We start from the raw sequence: 24,801 nt of genomic DNA on the forward strand, positions 1-24,801 counted from the left end.
CCCAGGTGGCCCTATAATTTCGTTTTAATGAAAATATTAATGTGTCCCCTGAAATAAATTTGAACAATATACAGTAAAATTGGACATTGATCATCACTGGTATGGTTTTCATTTCAAAACTATATAGTTCTATAGTGTTTTAATACTTTGCACTAATCTTATTTACTTTTGTGGTAAAAAAAAACAGTAAAGATTATTTTCATATGTATAAAAAACTGTTTTAAATAGAGAAATAATTTTTCTGGAAATATTTTTTCCACCTTTGGCAAACTGAAAAGAGTTCGCTAAAGACCCCCAATTCTGTAAAAGAGAATTTGTGAGGACAGAAAGTTCAAATTGGGAAGGGTTTCCAGGTCCCTTTAATGGGGTAGAGAGTGAATGGAGCCTGGTCAGTCCCCAAGGCTTACCAGCAAACCTGCTTGTTCCCTGCCACTCTCTCTCTCTCTTTCTCCCTTTTTTGAAGATTTTATTTATTTAAATGACAGAGAGAGAGAGAGAACAAGGAGGGGGAGTGGCAGAGGGAGAGGGAGAAGCAGGCTCCCCGCTGAGCAGGGACCCTGATGCCAGGACTCCAGGATCATGATCTGAGCTGAAGGCAGATGATTAATCGACTGAGCCACCCAGGCACCCCCCCCTTTTTTAAAGATTTTATTTGTTTGTTTGTTTGTTAATTTATTTATTTATTTATTTATTTATTTGACAGAGAGAGAGCTTGAGTAGGCAGAATGGCAGGCAGGGGGAGAAGGAGAAGCAGGTTCCCCGCTGAGCAGAGACCCCATTGCAGGATCAATCCCAGGACTCTGGGATCATGACCTGAGCTGAAGGCAGCCACTTTACCGACCGAGCCACCCAGGTGCCCCATCCCTGCCACTCTCTACCCCCTGCTCAAGAGGATAATGGAAATCTTGGCCAGCTGCCCTCCAGTCCTGCCTCACTGGTCCCAGTCCACTGAGAATCTGGCAGTTAAGCCAAAGGCCAGCAATATCCTGACTTCCGAGTAACACCTGTGAACTGAGAGAAGACATAGTGGGGTCAGAGCAAGTGCTCAGGGGCACAGTAGGGCAAAGAATAGTGCAAAGGAGCTATAGGGGATATGGAAAGCCCAGGAGATCTTGTTCTGGGATAGCTGCTGAATTGCCTTCTAGAATTTTCCATTGCAAATGATGGGGCTTCTTGGGCTTTTGAGCCTGGAAAGGCATGGATAGAAGGGTTTCTGTCGTCCAGAAGAGAATTCAGCTTATCAAGGTGGAAAAAACGCCACGTTTTTGCACATGCTGCACCCTCTGCCTAGAACATTTCCCTCCACCTTATTCTGGACATACTTCATCTTCAAATTTCAAGTTAGGGACCATTTCCTCTTCTCCAACTCCCACCACCCCACCCTCACCACCCTCCAAGAAGGGCTTAGAGGTCTCTCTGCTCCCACAGCTCGTGCTTGCCTTAGCCAACACTGTCCCACTCCAACGACTGCCTGTTGGTCTTTCCCAGTGGGTTTTAAACTGAGGAGGTCAGGGACCATGATTATCTTACCACTGTATCTCTGGTATCTAGATACTCCTTAAGTATAGTACTCATAAAATGTTTCGATAAATGAGTGAATAAAAATGGAAAGAATGGCAAAGTGGGCAAGTGACAGAGAAGCCCTCCACTTGTCTGGAATGTGGTTCTCAGCAGCCTAAGGGAGTGGCCTCCAGGGCAAAGGAAAGCAGCAGGGAGCTTTATCCTCCCTTCCTCTCCTCCCCACTCCCTACCGTTCTTTTGTCATTTTACCCCTTCCTCCCCAGCCCTGCATCTCTACATCCTATTTGGTGTGAGCTTGAGCTCCCTCTACTGGCCAGGCTTCAGTGCCACAGGGAGCCAAGCCCAGGGCTTGAGAGGGTACTTCCCTTACTTCCTTCTTCCCTCTGGAGAGACCTTTCTATTCCCTCCCCTACTTTGGAGTTCGTGAGGAACTGGAACATGAAGGAAAACAGGGGTAGCCAGCACACTGGAGGTTTTCAAGGTCTGAGCCCCCACCTCCCCATCCTCGACCCCAGGGGGACTTCCCTCACATCCTCACCTCACGCTTAGTTTCTTGGAGTCTCTATTCCCAAACTCCCACTCCAGCTAATTCACAGAGATATTGATTTCTGGAGCCCTTGGCTGATACATAAGCTCTGACTGCAAAAAAAGATCCCAAGATGAGTTGCGAAAGACAGAGACAGAGCAGAAAAAAAGGGACCCAGAAAGTGAAAGGATATAAACCTACACTGAGACAAAGATCATGGTTGGCAAAGACCACCAGAGCTGTCCCCAAACCTTTCCACCCCCATGGATTCATAAACCAGGGCCCCTGCCCTCTAAAGAAAGATATCCCTCACCCCTTCCGTGTACCTATGTCGGTGAGGACCTAAGGGGAAGGATTGTGTTGATCAGATCTTCAGGCTTAATAGAAATATGAAGCTTTAGGGACAACTCTTGGACAAAAGGGCTCTCCCCACCCCTGCCCCCTTCTCCTGAGAGGGCCCATCTGGGGCTCACGTCTTCACTGTCACCACTGAGTGAATATTCTGGCTCCAGCCCCTTCTCAGGGATGCTCCTTTCCTTCTCTGGCATCAGCTCATCCAGCCAAAGGAGTTCTTGTGGTGAGAAGACCCTCTCCAGTGCCTTTCGGACCCCCACCAGGCCCAGCAACTGCAGGGATAGAAACAAGACCCAGGGCTGTCACCAGTAGCAGCAGAAACATGAACAGCAGTAGCATTTATTGAGCACTTCCTATGTACTAGGCTTTATGTATTGTTTCACTTAATGCTAACATGTTCCTACGAGGTAGATGTAATTGTTCGCATTGTATAGAGAAAAAAACTGAGGCCTCAAGAGTTTAGAAACTTCCCAGAAGTCACGCAGCTGGGTATGGTAATCAGATTGGTCCTACTAGAAAGCCCAGGGCTCTTAACTTCCTCAGGGAGTGAGGGTAAGGCCAGAAACCACCAATGTCATCGCCTCACTGAGTAACAGAAGTGCCAGTCTTGCCTCTCCCAGGGCCTCAGTCTTCTTTCAGACTTTATATCTCTGTGTATGGTTGATCAGCCCAAAGAGATTGGAAATGGAGTTGAATCAGGTATCCTAGGATTAGCCTGTGGGCATCTCTCAGCCATCTTTCTCTGTCCTAAGATTCCCAACCAGGCAGAGCCAGGGCAAGTGAGAGGGGGAGAGTCTTCCTTCTGTGGAGGCTTTGGCCACCCTCCCAGGCTCAGAGTCTCCCAGGATCCCTGGGACACTACCCGACCCTCCCCCGAGTCACCATGAGAGGGAAGATGATGGCTGCAGGGGTAGACTTGATTATCCAAAGCAGACCCAGGCAGGCAAGCTGGATGGCTGTGAAGAGGTGGACCCTGCTCAGAGGTACGTGCCGCAAGAGCAGGAGGTCTGGCTGATGTTTTGCTGGCATCAATAATAGCTGTACCCTCTTTGTGAACTAGGGGAACAGGAGGAAGAAAGCAGGGTTTTCAGCCTGGAGGGTGTCACTATTAGCTATCCAAGCCTAGCACGAGGGGGAGGCCAGAAGCCTCCCTTGGTACCCTCCCCATTCAGGGCATGGCAGCAGAGTCCTATGCCCAGGAGAGTCAGGAAAAGAGGATAGGAGAGGACTTGGCAAGTATAGGCAGGAGGTAGCAGCAGGAAAGAAGAGGAGGAGTGGGATTGCATGGTGAATATAATGGGCTCACCTGAATGCTGCTGATCGCTGCCACCCCCATGTACAGGAATATGCCATAGAGCACAGGCATTGGGATGAACTGGTAGAAAAAAGTGGAGAGCTAGCAAAGGAGTTCACTTCTGCTAGCTGCCCAGATGCCCCCCACCTCCACGTAGGCTCCAACCCCAGCTTCCAGCATCCACATCTAAGTCTACCCAGCTCTTTCTGTTCCTTTCCAACTTTGCATGCCTGATACAGAATCTTCAAGACAGAGGAGGTAAATTCTATAATTGTCTCCATTTTACGAAAGGGGGAATTGGATTTTAGAAACTAAGTTAACTTCTCTGCTACCTGGCCTACTTCTCCAATCTTATCTATCATGTTCTTCTCTGCTCTCTCTGCTTTTCCTGCTCTATGGCTTCCTTTCCTTCCCTCAACATGCCCAAATTTATTTCTAACCCCTTGCAAGCCCTTTGCTTTGTTTTGCTATCTCCCTCCACCTAAAATGTCCTTCCTTGACTTTTTTCTCACTACTCAGGCTTCTCACTACTCATCTCTTGACACCCGAGAAGGGCGTGGCCTTTCAATCTAAAGTAGACCCTTTGCACTCTTAATCACCTTACCCTCTTATATTTTTCGTTAGAAGTAGTCACTACCTGAATTTATCCCTATTTTATTGATTTTTTTCATCTTTCTCTTCTCACCAGACTGCAAGCGGTGGATGGTCTCTTTTGATCACTACTATATCCCCAGTCTTTGGAACAGTGCCTGGCATATGGTTTATGCTCAGTAAATATCTGCTGAATGAGAGTCACCTAGTTAGTAAGCAGCTGATCCGGTCCATCTGGCTCTTTCAACTACTCCACTCTCACCCAGCTGCATGACCTTCCCCTCCCCAACTCCCCTCACTGGTGACTCTTGTATGCCATTCTCCATGCCTTTCTCGATTACTTTGCTGCCTTGGCTTGTTGAACTTTTCTGTGATTACGTGTTACTTAATTTTTGTTCATGTGTATATGTTGCTGATAGGGGTTTGGCTCCATATCTCTTTTCAATACTCCTGCCCCTTCCTGTCCCCCCCCCTTCTCCCAAGTGCCTAGCAGAGCCTTTCACATCGTAGGTATTCTACAAACATCTGGTAAGGGAGAAGTGAAGGGGTTTTGCCTCAAGGTTTTTCTGGGGCGTGATGATCACACTCTCGGTCTAAGGTTTGTTGGGAGGCTGGAGCAAGGCTACCGTACCACTTGACCCATAGGGGATGGTGGCATGCCCACACCCTGCCTCACTGGGTAGAAAGCCTCCTGGGTAAGAGGTTGGGTTCTCAGATGGACCTGAGAAACTAGCTCTCTTGGTGATCTTTTGTAAGCGACTTCACCTCCTTAACCTTCTTCAGCTTCCTCATTTGTGAAGTACGGATGCCTCTCAGGGTTCATGTGAGGATCAAATGAGAGCAAGTGTGGAAAAAACAGCACAGTGCCTGGTGCACAGTGAGTATAGAGCCAGTGTCAGTTCTTGCTTTATTTATTATTATTACTGCCCAGCCCGGCCCCTGACACCAGCCTAACAAAGGTACCTTGAGTACAGGTGCCAGGAAGATGGAAGTTCCTGTGAGGATGAACACCACCAGGCCTGTCAACCTCTGCTCCCTGTGGTGCGGAGAGGGAAGAGTCAGCCAGGGTCTGGGAGAGCCCCCAAGGTGCCAGACCTGGAGATGCGGACCAGACCCTACTACAGGCACTGGCAGGAGGGGAGTGGAGGGATCCCCCAGTAGTCACCTGGCAGGGAGGAGGCCTTAGCATGGTGTGCAAAATTGGTGGAGAGGAAGGGGCAGGGCACTTCTTTTTGGGTGTCCCAGGCCCCTCCATCAGCTCAAACTCATAGGTTTTTATTTTTATGGAAAGTTAACAATTTTTACAAGGCCATAAAAACTTTTATTTCACAGTTTCAAAGTTAATTTTACATACTTTCCACAGATTGTGTTTCCAATAGTTACAAAATTGTTTTTATGATGGTAACTCTGTAACATCAATGAGGTACTCCTACACTGGAGGGGGATGGTAATTAGCTGGCACCTCACCCTCGCGCAGCCCTGGCTCCTCTGCCTTTACATCCATGAGGCTCCTCTCGAGGGCCCTCCCAATCCCATGGCCAAAGGAGAATGTGGGAAGATCTGACACACCCATCTCAGCCCAGAACCCACCCATTCACCCCACTGCAGTGCTCATGGAGCAGTGAGAGAGCCCTCTGGAGTCACCAGTTGAGAATTTAAGCTGTCCGAGTAACTGCTTTGTATCCCACCATACCACCTTACTGACCGCCTCTCACTCTAGCTTCCTGAATATTGGCCTCACCTGATCCCCAGGAAGCTGCGGGGCTCCCCCAGGGCACAGGCTCTGCTTTCTCTCCGAAGACTGTCCATGTGGGCCAGGGAGATGACTGTGGCTGAGACGTACCAGGGTAGCCCCAGCGCCGACGTGAGCAGCATCAGCAGAGCCACACAGAAGAGGTCCAGGTGGAAGCCAGCTCCCTTCTGCAGGTAGTGGTGGAACGTTGAGGGTGAAACTAAACCAGACCTGGGCTCTCTGTCCTCTGGAGTGGGAGAGGGACGTCCTGGATCCCATCCTGGAGTTTCTGTCCTTTGGTCTAGGGGCCTAGGGTCTTACTTGGCAGGCCTTACCCGCAGTTTATATTCAGCACGGTTGAGGATGACCGCTGTGATCTGCTGGTCCATGAAGATGAGGATAGATAGCAGCAGGGCAGGTAGGGCTGCTGCCACACTCAGCCACCAGGGGTTGGCTCCAAAAGGTGACACCAGCCAGCCACGCCCAGGGAGTGTGGGCTGGGAGAGGGTGTTCCATGGACAAGTTAGGGTCTCCCAAGAGTACCTCACCCCAGCACTGGCATTCTTCCATAACCCCCTGCCCCCTTTACCCCCATTCCAAGACCCTAGATGGTTGGTAGGAGCAGTATGTGTGCAGGAACAGCTGGTTCAAAGCATCCCAGTGTCTTAAAAGAGGGCAGAAGGAGGGGGACCACCTTGGGGGTTGGGCTGGAGCCAAGGCCTCTTGACTTTGGTTCTCAGGGGCCCTCCCACCCTGCAAGAGGAAGAGATGGAGGTGAGGCCTGCCCACACTTCTCGGTATACAGAGCCCTCCTTCCTAGGCACCCCCTCTCCCAACCAGGGTGGAGCGACTCAGGCTCAGACCTGCCTTGATCTGGGGCAGGGGCAGGGCTGGGTGTGTCTGCGTCTGCTCTGATTATAAGCGTCTATGTGGGGGAGGGGACCCCAGTTGCCATCTCAGATTCTGAGCCCCTGAGGCTACCCCAGTTGGAGTCCCCCTGCTCTCCTCTCCTGGGGGAAGCTGGAGAGGAGGTCTCCAAATGCACAGGCAAAGTCTAAGTGCTAAGCCTTGTCCTGTGCACCATCATGCCCTTGGTAGGGAGCTCCAACTTTACCAGATCAAAGTCGGCAACTGGGGGTGCAAAGAAGAGAGTGGGGAATAGTGGAGTGGGTAGTGCCAACCTATGACAAAAATAAGTAACATTTATTAAGGTCTTGGTATGTGCCAGTTCCTGCGCTGTGGTAAAATGCTTTATAGTCATCTTCTGTGAACCTCAAGACAACTTGTAGAGTAGGAGCCATTGTTATTTATTATTTCCATTTTATAGATGCATAAATTGAGGCTCATTGATGAGAGATGTGGGTTAATTTGCCTAAGGTCGTACAGCTAGGAAGTGGCAGAACAGGATCTCAAACCCAGGGCTGGCTGAGCAGAACCCATCCTCTTAACCCCTAATTTAAATAATAGCTGCCATGTATTCTGTACCACTGTGTCAGCAGCAGTACCTCATTAATCCTCACAGCAACTCTGTGAGATCATTATTATTACCCTTTCTATTTTATAAGTGAGGAAATGGAAGCTCAGGGGAAGAGAAGCATGGCATCTATGCATCTTCCTCCTCCAAGGTCCTGTCTGCTGGCCCTGCTCTCCCCTCTGTCCTATACTCCCAGCTCTCACCTTGAACTCACTGGGCACCGTGAGCTTTGGCGTGGCCAGACCCAGGAAGGAATCAAGGCCACAGCCCAGCAGCATGGCCAGGACTGAGGAGAAGTCACCGAGCACTTTGCGTACCTGGCCACACAGTGGACACTCAGTCAGATTCAGGCCTGCCAGCCCCTTCCTTCCTCACCTTTTCCCACTCACAGACAGTGCCCAAGGCCAAGAGCCAGTACTCTCCCACAGAAAGAGGTAACACTCACCACAGAGGGGAAGAAGCGGCTTGTCTTTACATGCTTGAGGGCCGTGGCTAAGAGGAAGGAGGTAAAGAAGAGGAGGAGGGAGAAGAAGGCGATGTCTGGGACAGTATGACAGCTGGGGCCACGAGGGTGGCCTCCCCGCCGGACACACTCAGGTGGGGGCAGCAAGGAGGCATTGACCAGGCCTAGGTCCTGTATGGAGGGGGTCATCAGGGATGGGGTTAGGTGGCAGAATAAACATTGACACTCACTGAGACAGCAAGGGCCCAGGATAAGAGGTCTCCAGCCACAGCACAGATCTGGGCCTCTGTGACATACAAGGGTTTCCCTAGCCTATGGGGTGGGAAGAGCCAGGAACCACTGACTTCTTTGGCTCTCAGCCTTTCTTTCCCAGGCCCTCCCAAGAACAGGCCCTCACCATACTTGAGATGTCATCTCTGTCTTTTGGTTCTGTCCTCATCCACTGAGACTCATTTCCTGGGAAGCAGAGAATGATTTGGACATATGCCCCTCCCTTGGGAACCTTCTCCAACCCCTCAGAAGTCTAATCTCATGGGTCCAAGTGAACCAGAGAGTTCTTAGTTCTGACTCATCTGTCTGCTGACTCCAGTCGCTACCAAGCCGGTGCTTCTCAGAACATTGCCTGGTCCCTTCAAATTCCTTACCTCTCTGTGTCCCTGGTGCCCAGGGATGGGCCAAAGCAGGTGCCTAGCAAATGTGTGCTTAATGGATGAGTACACCAATCTCTGGGTTTCTACCAGGACCAGACTGGTTTTGTTCATGCCCAGCAGAGTCTGGCACTCTTGAGAGGACATCTCTTCCCCGTTCCTGCTGCTTCCTTCCATGTGAAGGAATTTGTACAAGTGTAGTATGCTGAGCGGCTCTCCCCCTGAGTCGCTCACTCAGACTAGGGAAAGAGCAGCAATTTATTTGGTTGGTGAGTTTGAGAGAAGCTGGGCATGCCTCTCCCTGTCCCCTCCTCTCCTCACTCTTGGGAATAAGCTGCCTGCAGTGTACATGCATTTAGCTCTGCTCCTCTGGGGCAAGACCGTCCCTGTCCAGTGCAGCCACAACTGGCTGCATAAACCTATCTAATTTCCTTTCATTGTTAGGAAGCCCATTCCCCCATAGCTATAAGCATGTTCTTTGATCAGCATTGTTAGAAATAAAGACAATATTGGGCCTGCTCTGTTACTTCTCAATTGATTCAAAACCAGAGCTGGGAAATGTGCTGCTGGTTTTAGGGTAAGTATTCAGGATTCTGCTGGACTTAACAAGGGGAGATAGCAAAGGGACAGCCCCTCCCCCTCCTGCATCCTTTCCCATCTTGCCAAACTCCCTGTTTCCCTCACCCACCTCCCAGGTCTGGGTACTGGCAAAAGCAGCCATAGGCAGGATAGCCAGGGCTCTGGATGGGATAGGCACTGGTCAAGCTCAGCATTTTGCCCACAGCATCATAGATGAAGATGAGGCTGATGAGGGCGCAGAAGCCTTCTTCGGTGAAGCGGGTAAAGTAGCGTACCAGCACGCTGGCCTCTGTGGCCACCAGCGCCAGGCAAAATGTGGCCACCCAGACGCCCACCCACAGGCGGAAGGGTAGGTAGTCCAGGCTGTAATCTCTGCGGGGGGGGGAGGTGGGGGGAGACAGACAGGAATTGGCAGAGCTGTTCTGCTCTCCACTTAACCCAGGTTAGGTGCCCCTGGGGCCAGTTTCCACCCTCCCCTACCGGCCTAGCCAGGACAAGGCTGAGAGTGTGGCTAGTGAGGGTCTGGTGACAGTCGGGGTATTCTCCTACCTACTGAAGGAGAAGAGCAGGCGCTCGAAGACCAGCACTGGCCCTGTGCTGCTGAGGATGGTGAGGGGCTGGCCAGCCATCAGACAGAAGGCAGCTCCAGCCACTGCAGTGCCCAGGAAACTTTCCAGCACCCCCTAGAAGCCGGCAGGGAACCCTGTCCGCACAGGACACTGGAGTCCTCAGCACAGCAACCCCAGCTTCCAGGGAAGCCCACCCATTGTCCCAGGGAAGGGTAAAGGGCATGGCTGGCAGAATACCAAAACTTGTGCCTGCCCCCCCATGCCTCCCCACTCACCTGAGCACCATTGGTGGCTTCCCCCAGCAGACCCCCAAAAGTGATGGCATTAGTGACAGTGGCCAAGTAAATGTAGAGTACGGCTGAGAAGCACTGGGGATGCAGCGCGTCCAAAAAGTCGCTGAGGTACCACGAGGCCTTCCGGCGCACATCCTGGACGAGGCCCCCAAACAGCCTCCCCCCCATGGTTTGTCAGTGATCCAGGGGACCCCGTCCCCTGCCCCTATCCCCGCTACTTTCCCTGGGGCTGAGTGAGCCCCTCCACAGTGAGAATATGCCTCTGTGCCCCTGCGACCCCTCTCCCCACCCAGTACCCTTACCCTTGCTCTCACCCCAGCTCACCTCACCTGCCTGTCCGCTGTAACTCTGGGCTGGGTGCGTGTGGCCAGTGACCATACCTGTCCTCAGTCAGGGCCCCATGCCCGGCAGAGGGGCCCTTGACCTCCCTCAGTTGTGAGAAGAGCCTGAAGAGAATGGGAACCCAGGTTGCCTGAGGATCTCCAACCAGAACATGACTGGGCACCCTGCCCCCTGGTGGCTGCTTGTGTCTCTGCCAGCAGTCTCAGAATCCCAAGGTAAGTTTCTATCCCTTTCCTGGGATCCCCTAGCCCCCTCAACGGTGGGATTGGACCCAAGGCCTGTGGAGAAGGCCCCCGTATACCTTTTGTGCTGGGAGGGAAGACATTTAGGTGGGGCAATCCGGGCTGTCGGGTCCCAGCGACCTGGAGGGAGCACCGTAGCCTCCTCTAGGAAGGCATCCAAGGCTGCCAGGAGGTCGTGAAGGTTGCTGGCCCGACGAACTGACCACTGGAATTGCTAGGGATAGGGGCACAAAGGGGCAGTAAATGCAGATCTGGACCCTTACGTACATTTTCACGGTCTCAAAGCTAGACACAAGTCAGATAAGCCGACGAGCCATTCAAGCACTCATTCATTAGTGCGTGCATGCAGCGGGTACCTCTTGGCTGCCTACTGTGTGCCGGCGCTGTACTAGAGAAGGGCGCTCCAGTGGTAGCCAAGGAAACGTCAGTCCTCCTGCTAATGGACACAAAGCCACACTCTGCCTCATTGCTGTATTCTGTCACACATCCAGAGTCCACACGTGCACACTCAGTAACACAAGTCTATGTGTGGGCACGGGCACACACACACCTGCCCAGCTCACCGGGTCACTGAGGAGGACGGCCATTGCCCGGCCCATCTCATGGTAGCCCTTTCCCAATGTGGAGGGACCAAGGAGGAGGCAGAAAAATCTGAAGAAGGAACCAGGCCCCAGAAATCTCAGAGGTGGCTATCCCGTAAGGCAGCCCTGTCCACTGACCTCCCTACCAGCCCCCATACGTACACTCATGTGCACACCTACTTTGCAGCCCTGTCCACTAGCCGCCTCCACAGACCCCTGAGCTCCATCCTGCACTCACCCCTGAAAGAACTGAACCAGAGACCTCCCAATCCCCTCCCCAGTAAAGACCCTTTCTGGTCTCCAGAACCCCTGACTCTCAGCAGCCTTACCTGCTAGGAAGGGGAACCTCAATGAGGGGTCCCAGCACCACTGGATCCCGCAGTCGCACAAAGGCCCCCAGGGGCTGCACCAAGAAGCCCAACTCTCCTGCCAGCACAGCCCCTGCCTCGGCCCCTGGAGGCAGCTTCCGTCTCAGGGGGTTCTGACGCTGGATGAGGGTTCAAGGAGACACAAAGGATGAGAGGTTATTTGGGGAGGTGGATGTTGGCAGGATATTGATTGATAATGAGGCCAGTGGAGGGTGAACCTCTGTTAACCCCTGACCCCTCTCCCAGCCCTGCCCAGGGAAAGGCCACAAACCTGTTCCTTCAGGGGGGCTTCCTCATTGTGAGAAGCCTCTCTTGGATGGGCAGACCCTTCAAAACAGGATGAGGCAGTGGCTAAGAGCACGGGCTTTGGAGGATGCACCAGGGCTCCCTGACCAGCTTTACCTCTGACAAACTATGAAAACTGGAGCTTTCCCTCTCTGAGCCTCAGTTTTCTTACCATTAAAATGAGGCTAATTGTGGTACTACCTCACAGGATGGTTGTGAAGATTAAATGAGATACTGCATGTAAAACTCCTGGCACAATGCCTACCAAGAACATCCCTTCCCAGAACTCTGGCCTCGCCATTCTTCTCCCCTCACCGTTAGCTCCACTTCTCACCCATGAGACCTGAGTTGAGGTATGAGCCAAGGCTAGGCTGGTCTTGGTCCAGGAAGGAGGCAGGGGGGATCTGGGACCCTCCCACTCGGGGCTTTTGGTCCTGGGCCCAGGGACAGGCCTCTCACCCTGGCAGGGCCTGGTGCCTATGGGCTGGATGAGGTGCTGGGGTCTCTGCAGCAGCAAGGCCTGCAGCTGCCCTCTCAGCTCTGGGCTCAGCGACTCCACTCTGGTCACCTGTTCTGAAGAACAGAGGTGGGGCTCCAACCCTTTCCTGAGAGCTCCCAGCCCCAAACTCTTCCCCTTTTCCCTTTCCCCCCTAACCCTAACCCCAACCCCCTTTCCCTTCTGGGAGTCTCTATTCCTCCATCTCTGCCCCCCCCCCCACCTCGTGACAGGGAGGATAATCCCTAGGGTGGGGTGGGTGAGCTCTGGAATGTTCTAAGATTTGGGGGGGAGGTCCTGGGGAAATGGCATGGCAAAGTCTCCCAACGTACCCACGAGCTCCAGGAAGCTCTGAGCTGGACAGTCCAGCAGCACAAGGCCCTCGGCCAGTAGGCTGCGGAGCTTCTGAAGGCTGGACAGTGCCAGGGTGGGCACGTGAGGAACACTCCACCGGCCCGCACCCACCTCCAGCTTCTCCTCAAACAGCACCCACCTGCAGTGGAGAGGAGAAGACTATGTTATTGGGGCCATCTCTCCTAGGTGCAGGAGTGGGGACACAGGAGAGGCAGGAAGGTAGGACAATGAGGGAGTCCTGGCCCCAGTGGTGCAAAGTATGCCCCTTCCTAGGCATTCACCCCTCAACTGGGGTCTTGGGGAACTCAAAAGTAGACTGCATAGAAAGCTGAGCGTCATGGAAGGTGAGGGCCTGAATTGGAGAACACAGAGCGGAACTCCTGATTGGGAGTAAGAGTGTCTCCTCACACAGGAGGAGCTACGGGTCATGGAGGAGTCCCCAGCTGGGGAAAGGGAAAGACCCCATAGAACTGCCCCGGGTCCCACTCACCTGCCTGTCTCTCTCCACTCCAGGGCGTGGGGCCAGCCCAGAAGCTCATTTAGCTGAATGAAGAGCAGAGGGTCCTTGGGTACCCCCAGTTCCCCTCTGTCTGTGTCTGAGAGGCCATCAGGGCTGGGGCCAGAGCCAGGGCCACTGTCCAGCTCTCCTGTGGGCACATTTTCACAAGCACTGGAGACCTCAAACTCCTCCTGGCCTGGTAGGTTCATCTTGAGGAGGCTTGCACAGACTCTCAGGGACTCATGCAGTCCTAGGTTTTGAGTCCAGGGGCTCTCCAGCTGGCTGCATTTATAATCCCCCCCCCCCCCATGCAGCACAACACAAACAGAGCAAGCCTGCTGAATCTAGAGCCAGCCGGGTCATTCCCTTTCCCACTTGCTTTCCCCAGCCCTTGCTTACTGAGAGCATTTGTAAACTAACCTGATCTTTCCCGGGCTCTCCAGAAATGCCCAGCCAGGGGCAAAAATATTGTGTGCGTTTTCTGTGGGATCACGTCTGACCCCACTGTGTTTTGTGTAAATTAACAGGAGTAAGTCACTGGCCTGGGTCTGAGGACTGAAACCGTCAGATTATCCTGCTCCCTTCTCTGTATCAAATACAAACAACAACCCCCCAGGACTGTTTTGGGTGGCACCAACACACCATAAGGGCACCCATTTGGATAAACAGAGACCTAATAAGTAACTGGGTCTGTGGAAGCCAGGCTACAGTAAGGGAGACACCAGGCAGAGTCCCAGCACATTAAATGAGCTAAGGAGGCATATCAGGGAGAACACAGTGTCTGAGGCTTAAATTCCTTTGTCCAACCACACCTGGAAACTTTCCAATTTAGCTGTGTCCTTGGGGTCTGCCCTTCTAACTCAGCGCGGCAGTAAGGGCAGAGGAACCAACTAGAGTGTGTGTATGAAGGAGTTCCTGGAGCCAAAAGAACAAAGGAGAATGTGGTCTATTAGCAAGTCCTTTTGGCTCTACCTTCAAAGTAAACCCAGCATCCAACCACATCTCCCCACCTCCCACACTTCTACCGTGTTCCAAGCCTCCGTCCTGTCTCACCTGAATTATTTCAATAGCTTTCTAATCCCTTGCAATCATCTCCCTGCTTCCATTCTTCCTTCCTTGCCCAAAGTTCTTAATCTGCATAGCAGCCATAGGGATCATTTTAAAAGGTAATCAAGCTACACTACTCTTCTCAAAACTCACCCAATACATTCCATTACTCCTAGAAGAAAAATCAAACTCTGTCATGACCTGTAAGATCTACAGTCTGGCCCTAGCCTACGTTCCTGGCCACATCTCATACCATTCTCCCTTGCTCACTCCGTTCCAGCTGCTTGGTCTTTGTCTGTTGTGCAAAGTCTGTTCCTGCCTGGGGGTCTTTGCTGTAGATCTTCCCTCTGCAAGGAAAGCTCCCCCTGCCCCCCGCCGCCCCGCAGATCGTCACATGACTGGATCCCAGTAACCTAAGTGTCATCTTAGACGTTACCTACTTAAGGAGACCTTGTTTTGTCAGCCCAGCCCTGTGTCTCCACTGTTCTCGGTTTTATTTTCTTCCCAGCAGTTATCAGTACCACTATCTGCCTCATTTATTTGCCGTTTATTGCCTGCCCCGCCACACACACACACTGGAATGTACCGTTCACGGAGCAGGTATTTTACCTATATTCTTCAACGGCTACCCCTAGCGCACCTAGTGGAACTCAATAAATACTTGTTCAATGAGCGCATAGAAAGGGAGGGGCTGGAACATAAATGCGTTTCTTCTGGAGGTCACACGAGGGCGCTGCTTCCCGCCGACAGGATCGCTTGGTCCACTCACCAGCCGCGTTTGCTTCCCCAGTGGACCCTCCAGGGCTCGGAGATTTATATAAGAGGGCAGGGAGGGGTCCTTAATCCTCCAACTTTCCCTGTATTGGCCCAGCGGGATGGGATGTGGGGGGAGCTCAACAAGGATGGAGAGAAAGGGCTAATCGTGCTCTTTTGAATGTAGGTCCACTAGATACACGGGACCCCTCTCTTCCCTGGGAAATGGGACTTGGGGCTGATTCTCTGCACCAACCCCAGGTCCGGACTTGTGATTTGCCTCAAGTCCAAGGAGGTCCCAAGATAGGAATGAAAGGCGTGAGTCACTATATTATCACTTGGGGACGAGGTACTGAGTCTGAGGGGGGAGTTGGTTTCAGCCCCAGGAGGAATAGAAACTGGCCTAGGACCTAAGAGGGCCTGGAATCCCTGTGACCACCCACTTCAAGAATGTGCCCCAACCTCAGGGTAAGTGACTCAAGAGAGCCCGAGGGGGACAGGAACAGGCATTTGGCATGAATAACCCCCCTCACACACACAGCCTCCTTTCTCAACTCCACTCCTGCTAAAGTTCAGAGGGTCTTACTTTGCCTTCTCTGTGACCCCGACTACCCTGCCTCCCAAAAATGCCTGCAGTAGAGGGTCACCATGTCTCCACTCTCCCCAGGCTCCACTCCACCTGCCGGGTCCTAAGTGCCCTGAGCTGTGCAGGTTGTGAGGGACGTGAGTGAGAACCCACAGGTTTGTCTGTGGGCCCCAGTTGTCTCCTAGGCAGGGCTCAGTGAAGGTAGGCTATATGGGCAAGCAGCCTTGGGTGTGGGCACTGGAAAATGCCCTAACCCAGGAATCCAAAAACTGGGTTCTTATCCTGGCTCAGTCACAGATTAATTAGGTGTTCTTGACCAAAGTCCTTCCCCTCTCTGAGTGTGTTTTCTTTGTATAAATTGGAACGTTGGGGTAGATGATTTCCAAGGTTCAAAGCATACCTTTATGCAATACTCTGAGCTGAATCCAGAGTGGAAGGGAGTGGTGTCATGAACAGACTGCCTTGGTGTAAATCCAGGCTTGGTCACTTTCTTTTTTAAAGATTTTATTTATTTGACAGAGACAGCCAGCGAGAGAGGCAACACAAGCAGGGGGAGTGGGAGAGGAAGAAGCCGGCTCCCACTAGAGAAGCCTGATGAGGGGCTCGATCCCAGAATGCCAGGATCACACCCTGAGCCGAAGGCAGATGCTTAACGACTGAGCCACCCAGGCGCCCCTGGGCTTGGTCACTTTCTAACAAGTGGATAAGAGATTTATCTTTGCAGAACCTGAGTTTTCTTATCAGCAAAAGGGGAATAATAAAATATCCATACCATAGGCTTTATTAAATGAAACAATGCAATTAAATTAAGCCTACCACATAATATACACAATATGGAGGCCATAATTACCATGTAACTGAAAATGACCACTCATAGAGTGGGAAAGAAAGAAAGAAAATATATACTGAAATGTCAATTGTATCCAACCCTGTGCTAGGCACATTACTGTTTTTTTTCAACAACTGAAAAAACAAAACAAAACTTTTACTTTTCTGGGCTCCTGGCTGGTGCAGTTGGTTAAGTGACTGGCTCAGGTGGAGATGTGAGATAGAGCCCCATGTCCGGCTCTGCCCTCAACGTGGAGTCTGCCTAAGACTCTCTCTAGCTCTCCTTCTGCCCCTCCCCCTCAAATTAATAAATCTTTAAAAATAAAACTTTTACTTTTGAAAAACTCTGTAATTTTTTGACTAGTTATTTATGAGAGTCTAATTATAGAGGAAGACATGAAGAAGTTGCAAAAAAAGATACAGAGAGGTCTCTACCTGGCACCTTTCACCCCAATGGTAATATCTCACATAAAGACAGCACAATATCAAAACCAGGAAAATGACAGAGGCACAATACTGTTAGCTAGGCTACAGACCTTATTCAGATTTCATTTGTTTCTACATGCACTCATTTGTCTATGTATGTGTCCGTGTGTGTATAGTTTTATGAAAGTGTATCACATGCGAGCTGGGCAAGTTGCTCAACTTCCTTAAGCATTGGTTTTCTCATCTATAAACTGGGGGTGAGGGACGCCTGGGTGGCTCGGTCTGTTAAGCGTCTGCCTTTGCCTCGGGTCATGATCCTAGGGTCATGGGATCGAGTTCTGCATCGGGCTCCTTGTTTGGTGGGGATCCTGCCTTCTCCCTCTGTCTCTGCCTGCTTCTCCATCTGTCTGCCACTCCCCCTGCTTGTGGTTTCTCTGACAAATAAATAAATAAATAATCTTTACAAAAATAAATAACAAAAAAAGAAACTGGGGGTGAAAATACTATCTTCCTCAGAGGACTGTTGTGAGAATTAAATAGGATAATGTATATAAAGTGCTCAGCGCAATGCCCGAAATGTAGTGAGTGTTCAATAAATTTAAGTATGTTTTAATTTTTTATTTTTATTTTTTATTTTTTTTTTTAAGATTTTATTTATTTATGTGACAGAGAGACAGCCAGCGAGAGAGGGAACACAGCAGGGGGAGTGGGAGAGGAAGAAGCAGGCTCATAGCGGAAGAGCCTGATGTGGGACTCGATCCCGGATCACCAGGATCACGCCCTGAGCCAAAGGCAGACGCTTTAACGACTGCGCTACCCAGGCGCCCCGTTTTAATTTTTTAAAAGATTTTATTTATTGATTGATTTGAGAGAGAGAAAGCGAGCAGGGGGAGGGGAAGAAGGAGAGAGAGAGAGAATCTCAAACAGACCCCGCACTCAGCAGGGAGCCTGACTCAGGCAGGATCCAATGACCGTGAGATCATGACCTGAGCTGAAACCAAGAGACCAACCCTTAACCGACTGAGCCACCCAGGCACCCCAGTACTTTTTTTTTTTAGAAAAAACATGTTTTGAAAAGTGACTTGAAATACATAAATCATTCATATTTGTTTTTTTAATTCATGTTCCTTATAGGAAAAAAATAGAAAATGCTCATAAGAGTAAAAATAACAAAATAAATTTTCACAATGCCCTTACCATAAAATAACCACTATTAACCATTTTACTCACACCGCAAATATGAGGCACATTTCATTATTCCCACTTTGTTATAAAAACACTGAGACTCAGGAAGGTTAAGCAATTTGCCATAGCTACTGAGCTTATGAGTGAGGAGCTGAAATTTAATGCACGCTCTTTCCTCCCTTGCTCCCAGCTGGGGGCGGCAGACAGGCGCAAGAGTAACACCGATCCAGGGCTCACGGGGATGAACAGCACCTGCGGCCTTCTGAGTGCTTGCTAAGTTCCAAGCACTGCCTTGGCACCTTGGAGGTCACCTCCACGAGTCTTCACTATAGCCCTTGGAGGTAGGTATCGGGCCCATTTCTGAATGAGGACACTGAGCCTCAGAGGTACCTTGGCCAAAGTCATAGCTAGCGGCTAGTGGACCCAGGGTTCAGAAAGGTGTCAGTTGCATGCCTCAGCCTGAGCGTCCAAGCCTCTGCTCTCAGGGATCTAGTAGACAAGATGCTCGAGGAATATGTGTGGAGGGAGAGTCTTCCCAGTTGGAGGTCTGGGTTTCCCTAATCTGGGGTACCCTTCCCTGACGCCCACTCTGACCCCAGACCACCAAGATCCAGCCAACACTTGGAGCGGGCCCTGACAGTTGGAGCCTGCTTCAAGTCCTCACAATGCCCACACTCCATCTGGAGTAGAGGGGTCAGGGCATTTGAAGGGGAGAAGGAAGAGATATCAAGGAACCTGCGTCTGTAGCACAAAACCACCTGCATAGTCCATCAACTGCTCTGCCTCGGGCTTTCCAAGCCCCCATGACCGAGCCTTCCAGATTCAGGAAGTGTTGGGAAGGCAGCTACAGGTATGTGATTTTTGAGTTTCACAGTAATTATGTATGCTCTGCTTACTTCCGGAAAAGATTTAAAGACAATAAAATACATGGATACAAGTAAATATTTTAAAAATGATCACTCATAATGAAACCAAAGCAGAGAGGAAAGAAGTAATTGTCCTCAAAATTCTGGACTAGGGATAATCATTGCACCTGAACGTCAAAACTTTTGTGGGGGGGCGCCTGGGTGGCTCACTCGTTAAGTGTCTGCCTTCGGCTCAGAGCGTGATCCCAGAGTCCTGGGATTGAGCCCCACATCAGGCTCCTCTGCTGGGAGCCTGCTTCTTCCTCTCCCACTCCCCCTGCCTGTGTTCCCTCTCTCACTGGCTGTCTCTCTCTCTCTGTCAAATAAATAAATAAAATCTTTAAAAAAAAACCAAACACTTTTTTTTTTAAGATTTTTATTTATTTATTTGACACAGAGAGAGAGCGTGAGAGAGCACAAGGAGGGGGAGTGGCAGAGACAGAGGGAGAAGCTGACGGGGGAGGGGGGAAACACTCGATCCCAGGAGATCACGACCTGAGCCCAAGGCAGAGCCTAACTGACTGAGCCACCCAGGTGCCCCAAGCATCAAAACTTAATTGTGATCTTCCTGACGGTGGAAGCAAAAAGAGAACATATGAATTCGACATTTGTCATTGTCTAGTAAAAGGAAGTAGCTATGCCAGATAGTCGCGAGAGCCAAACTTTCTAACACTGAACTAACTACAAGAGGAATTTGTTACACCTTATTCAGACACTGCCCAGGGACCTTACATGTAATAGTATCTAAAACAGCACTTTTACAAAGGATACAGAAAGGCTTCTCATGTGAATATCTCCGGTGTTAGTGGACTTCACTAAATAAATATTTTCTTTTTATAGCAAATATGTTAATATTCTTTTACTATCCTGAAATAAAGTTCACAGAGAATATCCTATCTGTATATTTACTTTTTTCTCTTTTGTAGAAATCTGTCCATGTTAACATTTTGATATTTTTTTCCAGTTTTTTTCCCTACACATGCGTTTCAAAAGTATTTTAAAATAATTATAGAGAGGGGTACCTGGCTGGCTCAGTCAGAAGAGCACGTGACTCTTAATTGCAGGCTCATGAGTTCGAGCCCTATGTTGGACGTAGAGATTACTTAAACAAATAGATAAATAAACTTTCAAAAATATGAATTTTTTAACAAATAAAATAAAATAATTATAGAGATACAATTCTGTATACTTTATTTTTTCCTTCTTTCTTTCTTTTTTTTTTAGTAGGCTTCACATGCAATGTGTGAGAGTGCCTGGCGCTCCACCCATGCACTCCTAATTTTACTTTTTTAAATTGAGGTATAATTAACATATAACATTATACTAGTTTCAGGTATAAAACATAATGATTTAATATTTGTATATATTTGTAAAATGATCACCGTAATTGCACATTTACTCTTTAAAGAAAGTCAATACCCTAATCAATAGAAAAGAGAAAGTGACTAAAAATAAAATAGGGGCACCTGGATGGCTCAGTTGGAAGGGCATGTGACTCTTGATCTTGGCATCATGAGTTTGGGTCCCACATTGGTTGTAAAGGTTACTTAAATTAAAAAAAAAGTTTTAAATAAATAAAATAACACCATTTGAATATGCAAATACTTGCTTAGGACTACTCTAGAAATCTCAGTGAAGAAACCCATTGCTTGCACCTACACAGACTTACTTCAAATGTGACAGCTACAGATACTAACGGACACAAGTGTGTTGTTTGAGAACTCAGATACCACCAAAATGAACAATTCATGCTAATTTCATTCCTGGAAAAGTCAGTGTAAAAACTCTTATAATCAAGTTTCTCACCCACATGGATGTCTGGAAAGACACTCAAAAGCATGTGGAATACGGGACAATTGGGGTGGGCAATTTTTAATTGTGTGAGCCTGACATCTTTTCCTCCAAATGCCTGAGGACTCCCTAGTTTTTGGACAACTGAAGACTCCCCGCAGATTCCCATAATGACCCCTAGGGGGCAGTATCTCTCACTTTGTGAACCATTGTACTGGATCAACCCTCTATTATAAAAAAAGCAAATGGATAAGGTTAAATTTTTAAATTACAGCTCCGTATTGCATTTCTAAGAGGAACCGAACTTACGCATTCCTGGTACAGGATGTGATGTGACCTCATTCCAAGGTTGAGCCTTAGAGAAGTGAGTAACAATAGTACTGACCCATTTCTGTAGGGCTCTCCATTTTGCCTCTCACTTTCAGAGGTGCTATCTCCTTAGTCACAAGAACCCCCTAAGTAGATTGTTATTCTCGTACATTGAGAGCCGAAAAGGCATGGAGAGAAAGGTCTGCCCCACAGATCTGCCCCACAGGTCAGGCGCTGGTGGTCGTCATGGAATTGTCTCAGCAGGACTTTGAATAGCCGCGTGCCTGCAAACAATCCACGACGGACATTTACTGGCCAGCTCCTGAACACAGAGCAGTTGCTTCAAACTCTCACTCTACACCTGAGGCTTGAAGAGGAAGATGAGTTGTGTGATGGATGAGTGAGGAATCCCTTGCCCCCTCCCTGATGACAGCCAGCCATCTGTGCGAGGGGATGGCCAAAGGGGTAAAGTCCTGTTAATCCCTCAAAGTCACAGAAGTGGGCCCCGAAATGGAGGAGGAAGGCTTGGAATCCAGGCTCAATCCAAGCACATTATAAATATTCCTTCCTCAACATCTGGGAATGACAGGGCCTCCTCATCCCCTAAACGCCCTCCCAGCCTTATCCATTCCTAGTCTTCATCCTATTCAGATGGATCCTGAGCCCGGGCAATCAGACAGGAGATCCTGCTCATCCCCACGAAGTGTTACCTGGCATGACATTCAGGAGCCCCCAGGCAGCATAGGAGGTACAAAGGGGCTCCAAAGGGCAGATCTGGGTATAAATCCAGCTGCGCCCCCAAAACTGCCTGATCATCGAGCTCAGCTGGGGATAGAGAGTGGGGATGAAGGCAGCCTGGGGCAAGGAACAATGACTCCTTAACTCTCAGCTTTCAAGTTTGGGTAACTCTGGGCTCATGGCACCCTATGAAAGAAACACCCTCAAGGGAGGTGCCTTTTTCCCAGCCAGCAGAGTTTTGGGTCTCCTGAGGACTCTCTTCTCCTGGTCACAGTGGAAGGAGAAGATGGCTGAATCCCCTCTCCCAGGGGACACATGCTACTCTCTGAGCTCTGAGCCAGGGTTGCTACCTTGGGTAAAGGTTTTCAAAACTCCAGGAGGCCTTGGAGATCCACCATCTCATCGTGAGCTTGAGGATCTCTCAGCAGAGAGGTGAGGGAGGATGGCTGCCCCATGACAAAGCAGTACCTTTTTAAAGTTTCCACTTGAAGGAAGTAAGGGAGGGAGGGAGAGAGAGAGGGAGAGAGAGAAAATGAAAGAGAGAAAGAAATAAAAGGAAGAAAGACAGAAAGACAGAAAAGAAAGAAGGAAAGAAAGGGAGGGAGGGAGGAAGGAAGCAGCATTTGGAGATCGTGTGTGTGTGTGTGTGTGTGTGTGTTTATTTTTTTGAAGCATTTGTTCTTAGTAGCAGTTGTCACCAAGTAAGCACGTACCGTGCGCCAGGCATCACAGTCTGCTTTACACACATGATCTGATTTAACCATCACAAACCCCTATAGTAATAGCTACTATTATTATTCCCATCTTGCAGATTAGCAAACTGTAGGTCAAAGAAATTGCATAACACGTCCTAAGCTAGAAAGTACCAAAAAAACGAAAAAAGCATATTCAAAATTTGAACCCTAGACTGCCTGGCTCCCAAGGGTATACCCATTTCACTAGCTGCTCTGCTGTCCTGCCCAGTCCTCCTTCCAGCCTTGAGGCAGATTCTTACCACTGCAGGACAGGTGGGGTGCTGAGCCTCAGTAAAGCTGACAGTGTTACTGTCTGTAGCCGCAGGGAGATGGCGGCCATTGTCTCATCCATTTGTCACGGGCAGTGTTGAGCTTAAGAACAGAGGCCCAGGAAGAAAGAAGGAATTCAAACTGAGGCTTAGATTCTCACTAGCTGGGTGACCTGGGACTGCTACTCACCTGTTGTAGCTTCAACCCCTTAAAATGGGGAGGAATGTCTAGTCTTAGGGCAATTGTGAGGATCGTACAAGATAATGTGTGCGAGGTGTTGAGCACAGGACAAGTGTCATTACCTAAAACTCCTCTGCCTCAGAGGCTCAGATTCTGTTCAGATGCTCAATAAATTATTCCAGTGAATTATGCAGACCAGTGCTTGGGAACCTGGTTGATGTCAGAATTAGCAACAAAAGTATAAAAGCTTGGGCCCCACCCCAGGTTTTGAATTAGGAGGCCTGGGTGGGGCTTGGACCTTCTTATCTTTAATAAATTCTCAGGTAACGCTGGTGCACAGCCAGGTGTGGGGGAACCAATCTACCCGCACAGACATTTCAGCCACATTGGGGAAGGGATTCGGGTTGGTTCCCTCTCCAAGTCCTTTTCTCCCCTTTCTTCTCATGAGCAGTACCCCTTTGCCCCACTTCCTCCCCACTGGCTTCTCTCCCCAAATCAAGGTCTGTATGGCCCGGCAGTGAGTCAGTGATACTCAGTGTCCCATGGAGCCTGTCTTTCCAGAGGCTAGGGAAGCCGGGATGGAGCTGGAGAACAGGATGCCAGGGTTTCTGCTCTGGATTTGCCCCCTTGTGACTCACTGGTCGCCCAGAGCCAGTGAGTCTTCAAGCCTCAGTTTGCTCATGGTCCATAGACAGTTGGGGAAATTGGAGTGTCCTGTTTGGACTCTGCTTTCTTAGGAGTATGTCCCTGGCCCTTGACAGCCAGAGAGCAGGTGGGGGAGCATATGAAAAAATCCTGCATGATTGTGCTTTCCCATCACCACCTCATTTGATGCCCACAGTGATAGGAAATAAACTCCAGCATCTACTTCAGCCTGTAATGTCCTCTGTTCTCTGTCCCTAGCCTTCGCGTCAAGGTTATCGTATATGCCTCCTTGCTTTCTGTTCTCTGGATTCTCTAAGTTTGTTCCCACTTCAGTTTCTGTACTATTTGCATGGCTTGGGATGCTTTTGCAATGGATAACCACAAGTCTGTTTCCTTCTTTTTATACAGGTCTCAGCTTACCTGTCACCTGCTCAGAGACGAGTTTGCTGATCAGTCACCAAACCTAACGTGTCATCCCAAGCACTGGGACACATCACCCTATAGTATATCACTGCATTTGAACTTTCACTGGAGCTGTTTTTCTTTTTTTTATTTACTTAATATGTTGCCTGTTTCCCTTTCTGTAAAAGGGAAGCGTCGTGAAAGCACATTCTCGGTTGCCTCGTTCATTGCTGTGTCCCTTGTGCCCGAAAAGCATTCATTGTATGTTTGTGGAATAAATAAGTTAATGAAATGACCCCAGCCTGAATTGTGATTTATTTTCTTTGGTCAGAGGACACCCCAGGTTCTGAGAGGTGAAGTGACTGTCCCAAAAGCATTCCAAGCCTTTAGTCTTCTTTTTCCAGGCCCTTCCCGTAAATCCTGGCTGACACACAAACCAAGATGGGGTGAGGCTCCTGGGTGTGATGAAAACTTGGAGTTGCCCCATGAATGGGGCTGCTAAGGCTGATGTGGAGGTGAGAAGGCGGAAAGACGGAGCATGCAAAGGGAGAGGCAGGCTGGGACAGGAGAGCAGGGTGTGAACCTGGCTGCAGGTAGGGGGAAGGGGGTGACTTGGCCGTGTGTCAGGAAGTGTTTCCCTCCACCCTCCCCTGGGGAGAGCCCTGACCCCAAAGTGGTTTTGTTTGGGGGAAGGAGATGGCCAGGCAGTTGCTAAGGGAGAACAAAGGTGTGGCCTGGGTGGTGACCATCCACTGAGGTACTAGTGATCACCCAAAAGAATAATCCCAAGGT

The 24,801-nt window shown here is 49.8% G+C and overlaps 1 protein-coding gene and 1 long non-coding RNA gene across 2 annotated transcripts; one reads left to right on the forward strand and one right to left on the reverse strand.

Annotated features, from left to right (window-relative positions):
- Positions 1–842: 842 nt before the first annotated feature.
- Positions 843–14,419, reverse strand: SLC4A9 (solute carrier family 4 member 9). The gene is given in 22 exon segments (XM_040622702.1): positions 843–2,160; positions 2,521–2,673; positions 3,284–3,457; positions 3,708–3,776; positions 5,250–5,322; positions 6,028–6,206; positions 6,354–6,515; positions 7,696–7,809; positions 7,938–8,126; positions 8,353–8,411; positions 9,291–9,553; positions 9,731–9,864; positions 10,026–10,200; positions 10,373–10,489; positions 10,687–10,841; positions 11,191–11,278; positions 11,538–11,695; positions 11,848–11,903; positions 12,321–12,434; positions 12,690–12,922; positions 13,202–13,419; positions 14,411–14,419. Coding segments are annotated over 22 exon segments (2,946 nt in total). The 3' UTR covers positions 843–2,106.
- A 3,535-nt stretch (positions 14,420–17,954) lies between these two features.
- Positions 17,955–24,304, forward strand: LOC103663758. Its single transcript, XR_568864.2, has 2 exons — positions 17,955–18,376; positions 24,016–24,304. It is a non-coding gene; the product is annotated as an uncharacterized LOC103663758 (long non-coding RNA).
- Positions 24,305–24,801: the final 497 nt, after the last annotated feature.

Source organism: Ursus maritimus, unplaced genomic scaffold, assembly GCF_017311325.1.
Source record: "Ursus maritimus isolate PB19 unplaced genomic scaffold, ASM1731132v1 scaffold_5, whole genome shotgun sequence".
In the NCBI taxonomy this organism is placed as follows: Eukaryota; Metazoa; Chordata; class Mammalia; order Carnivora; family Ursidae; genus Ursus; species Ursus maritimus.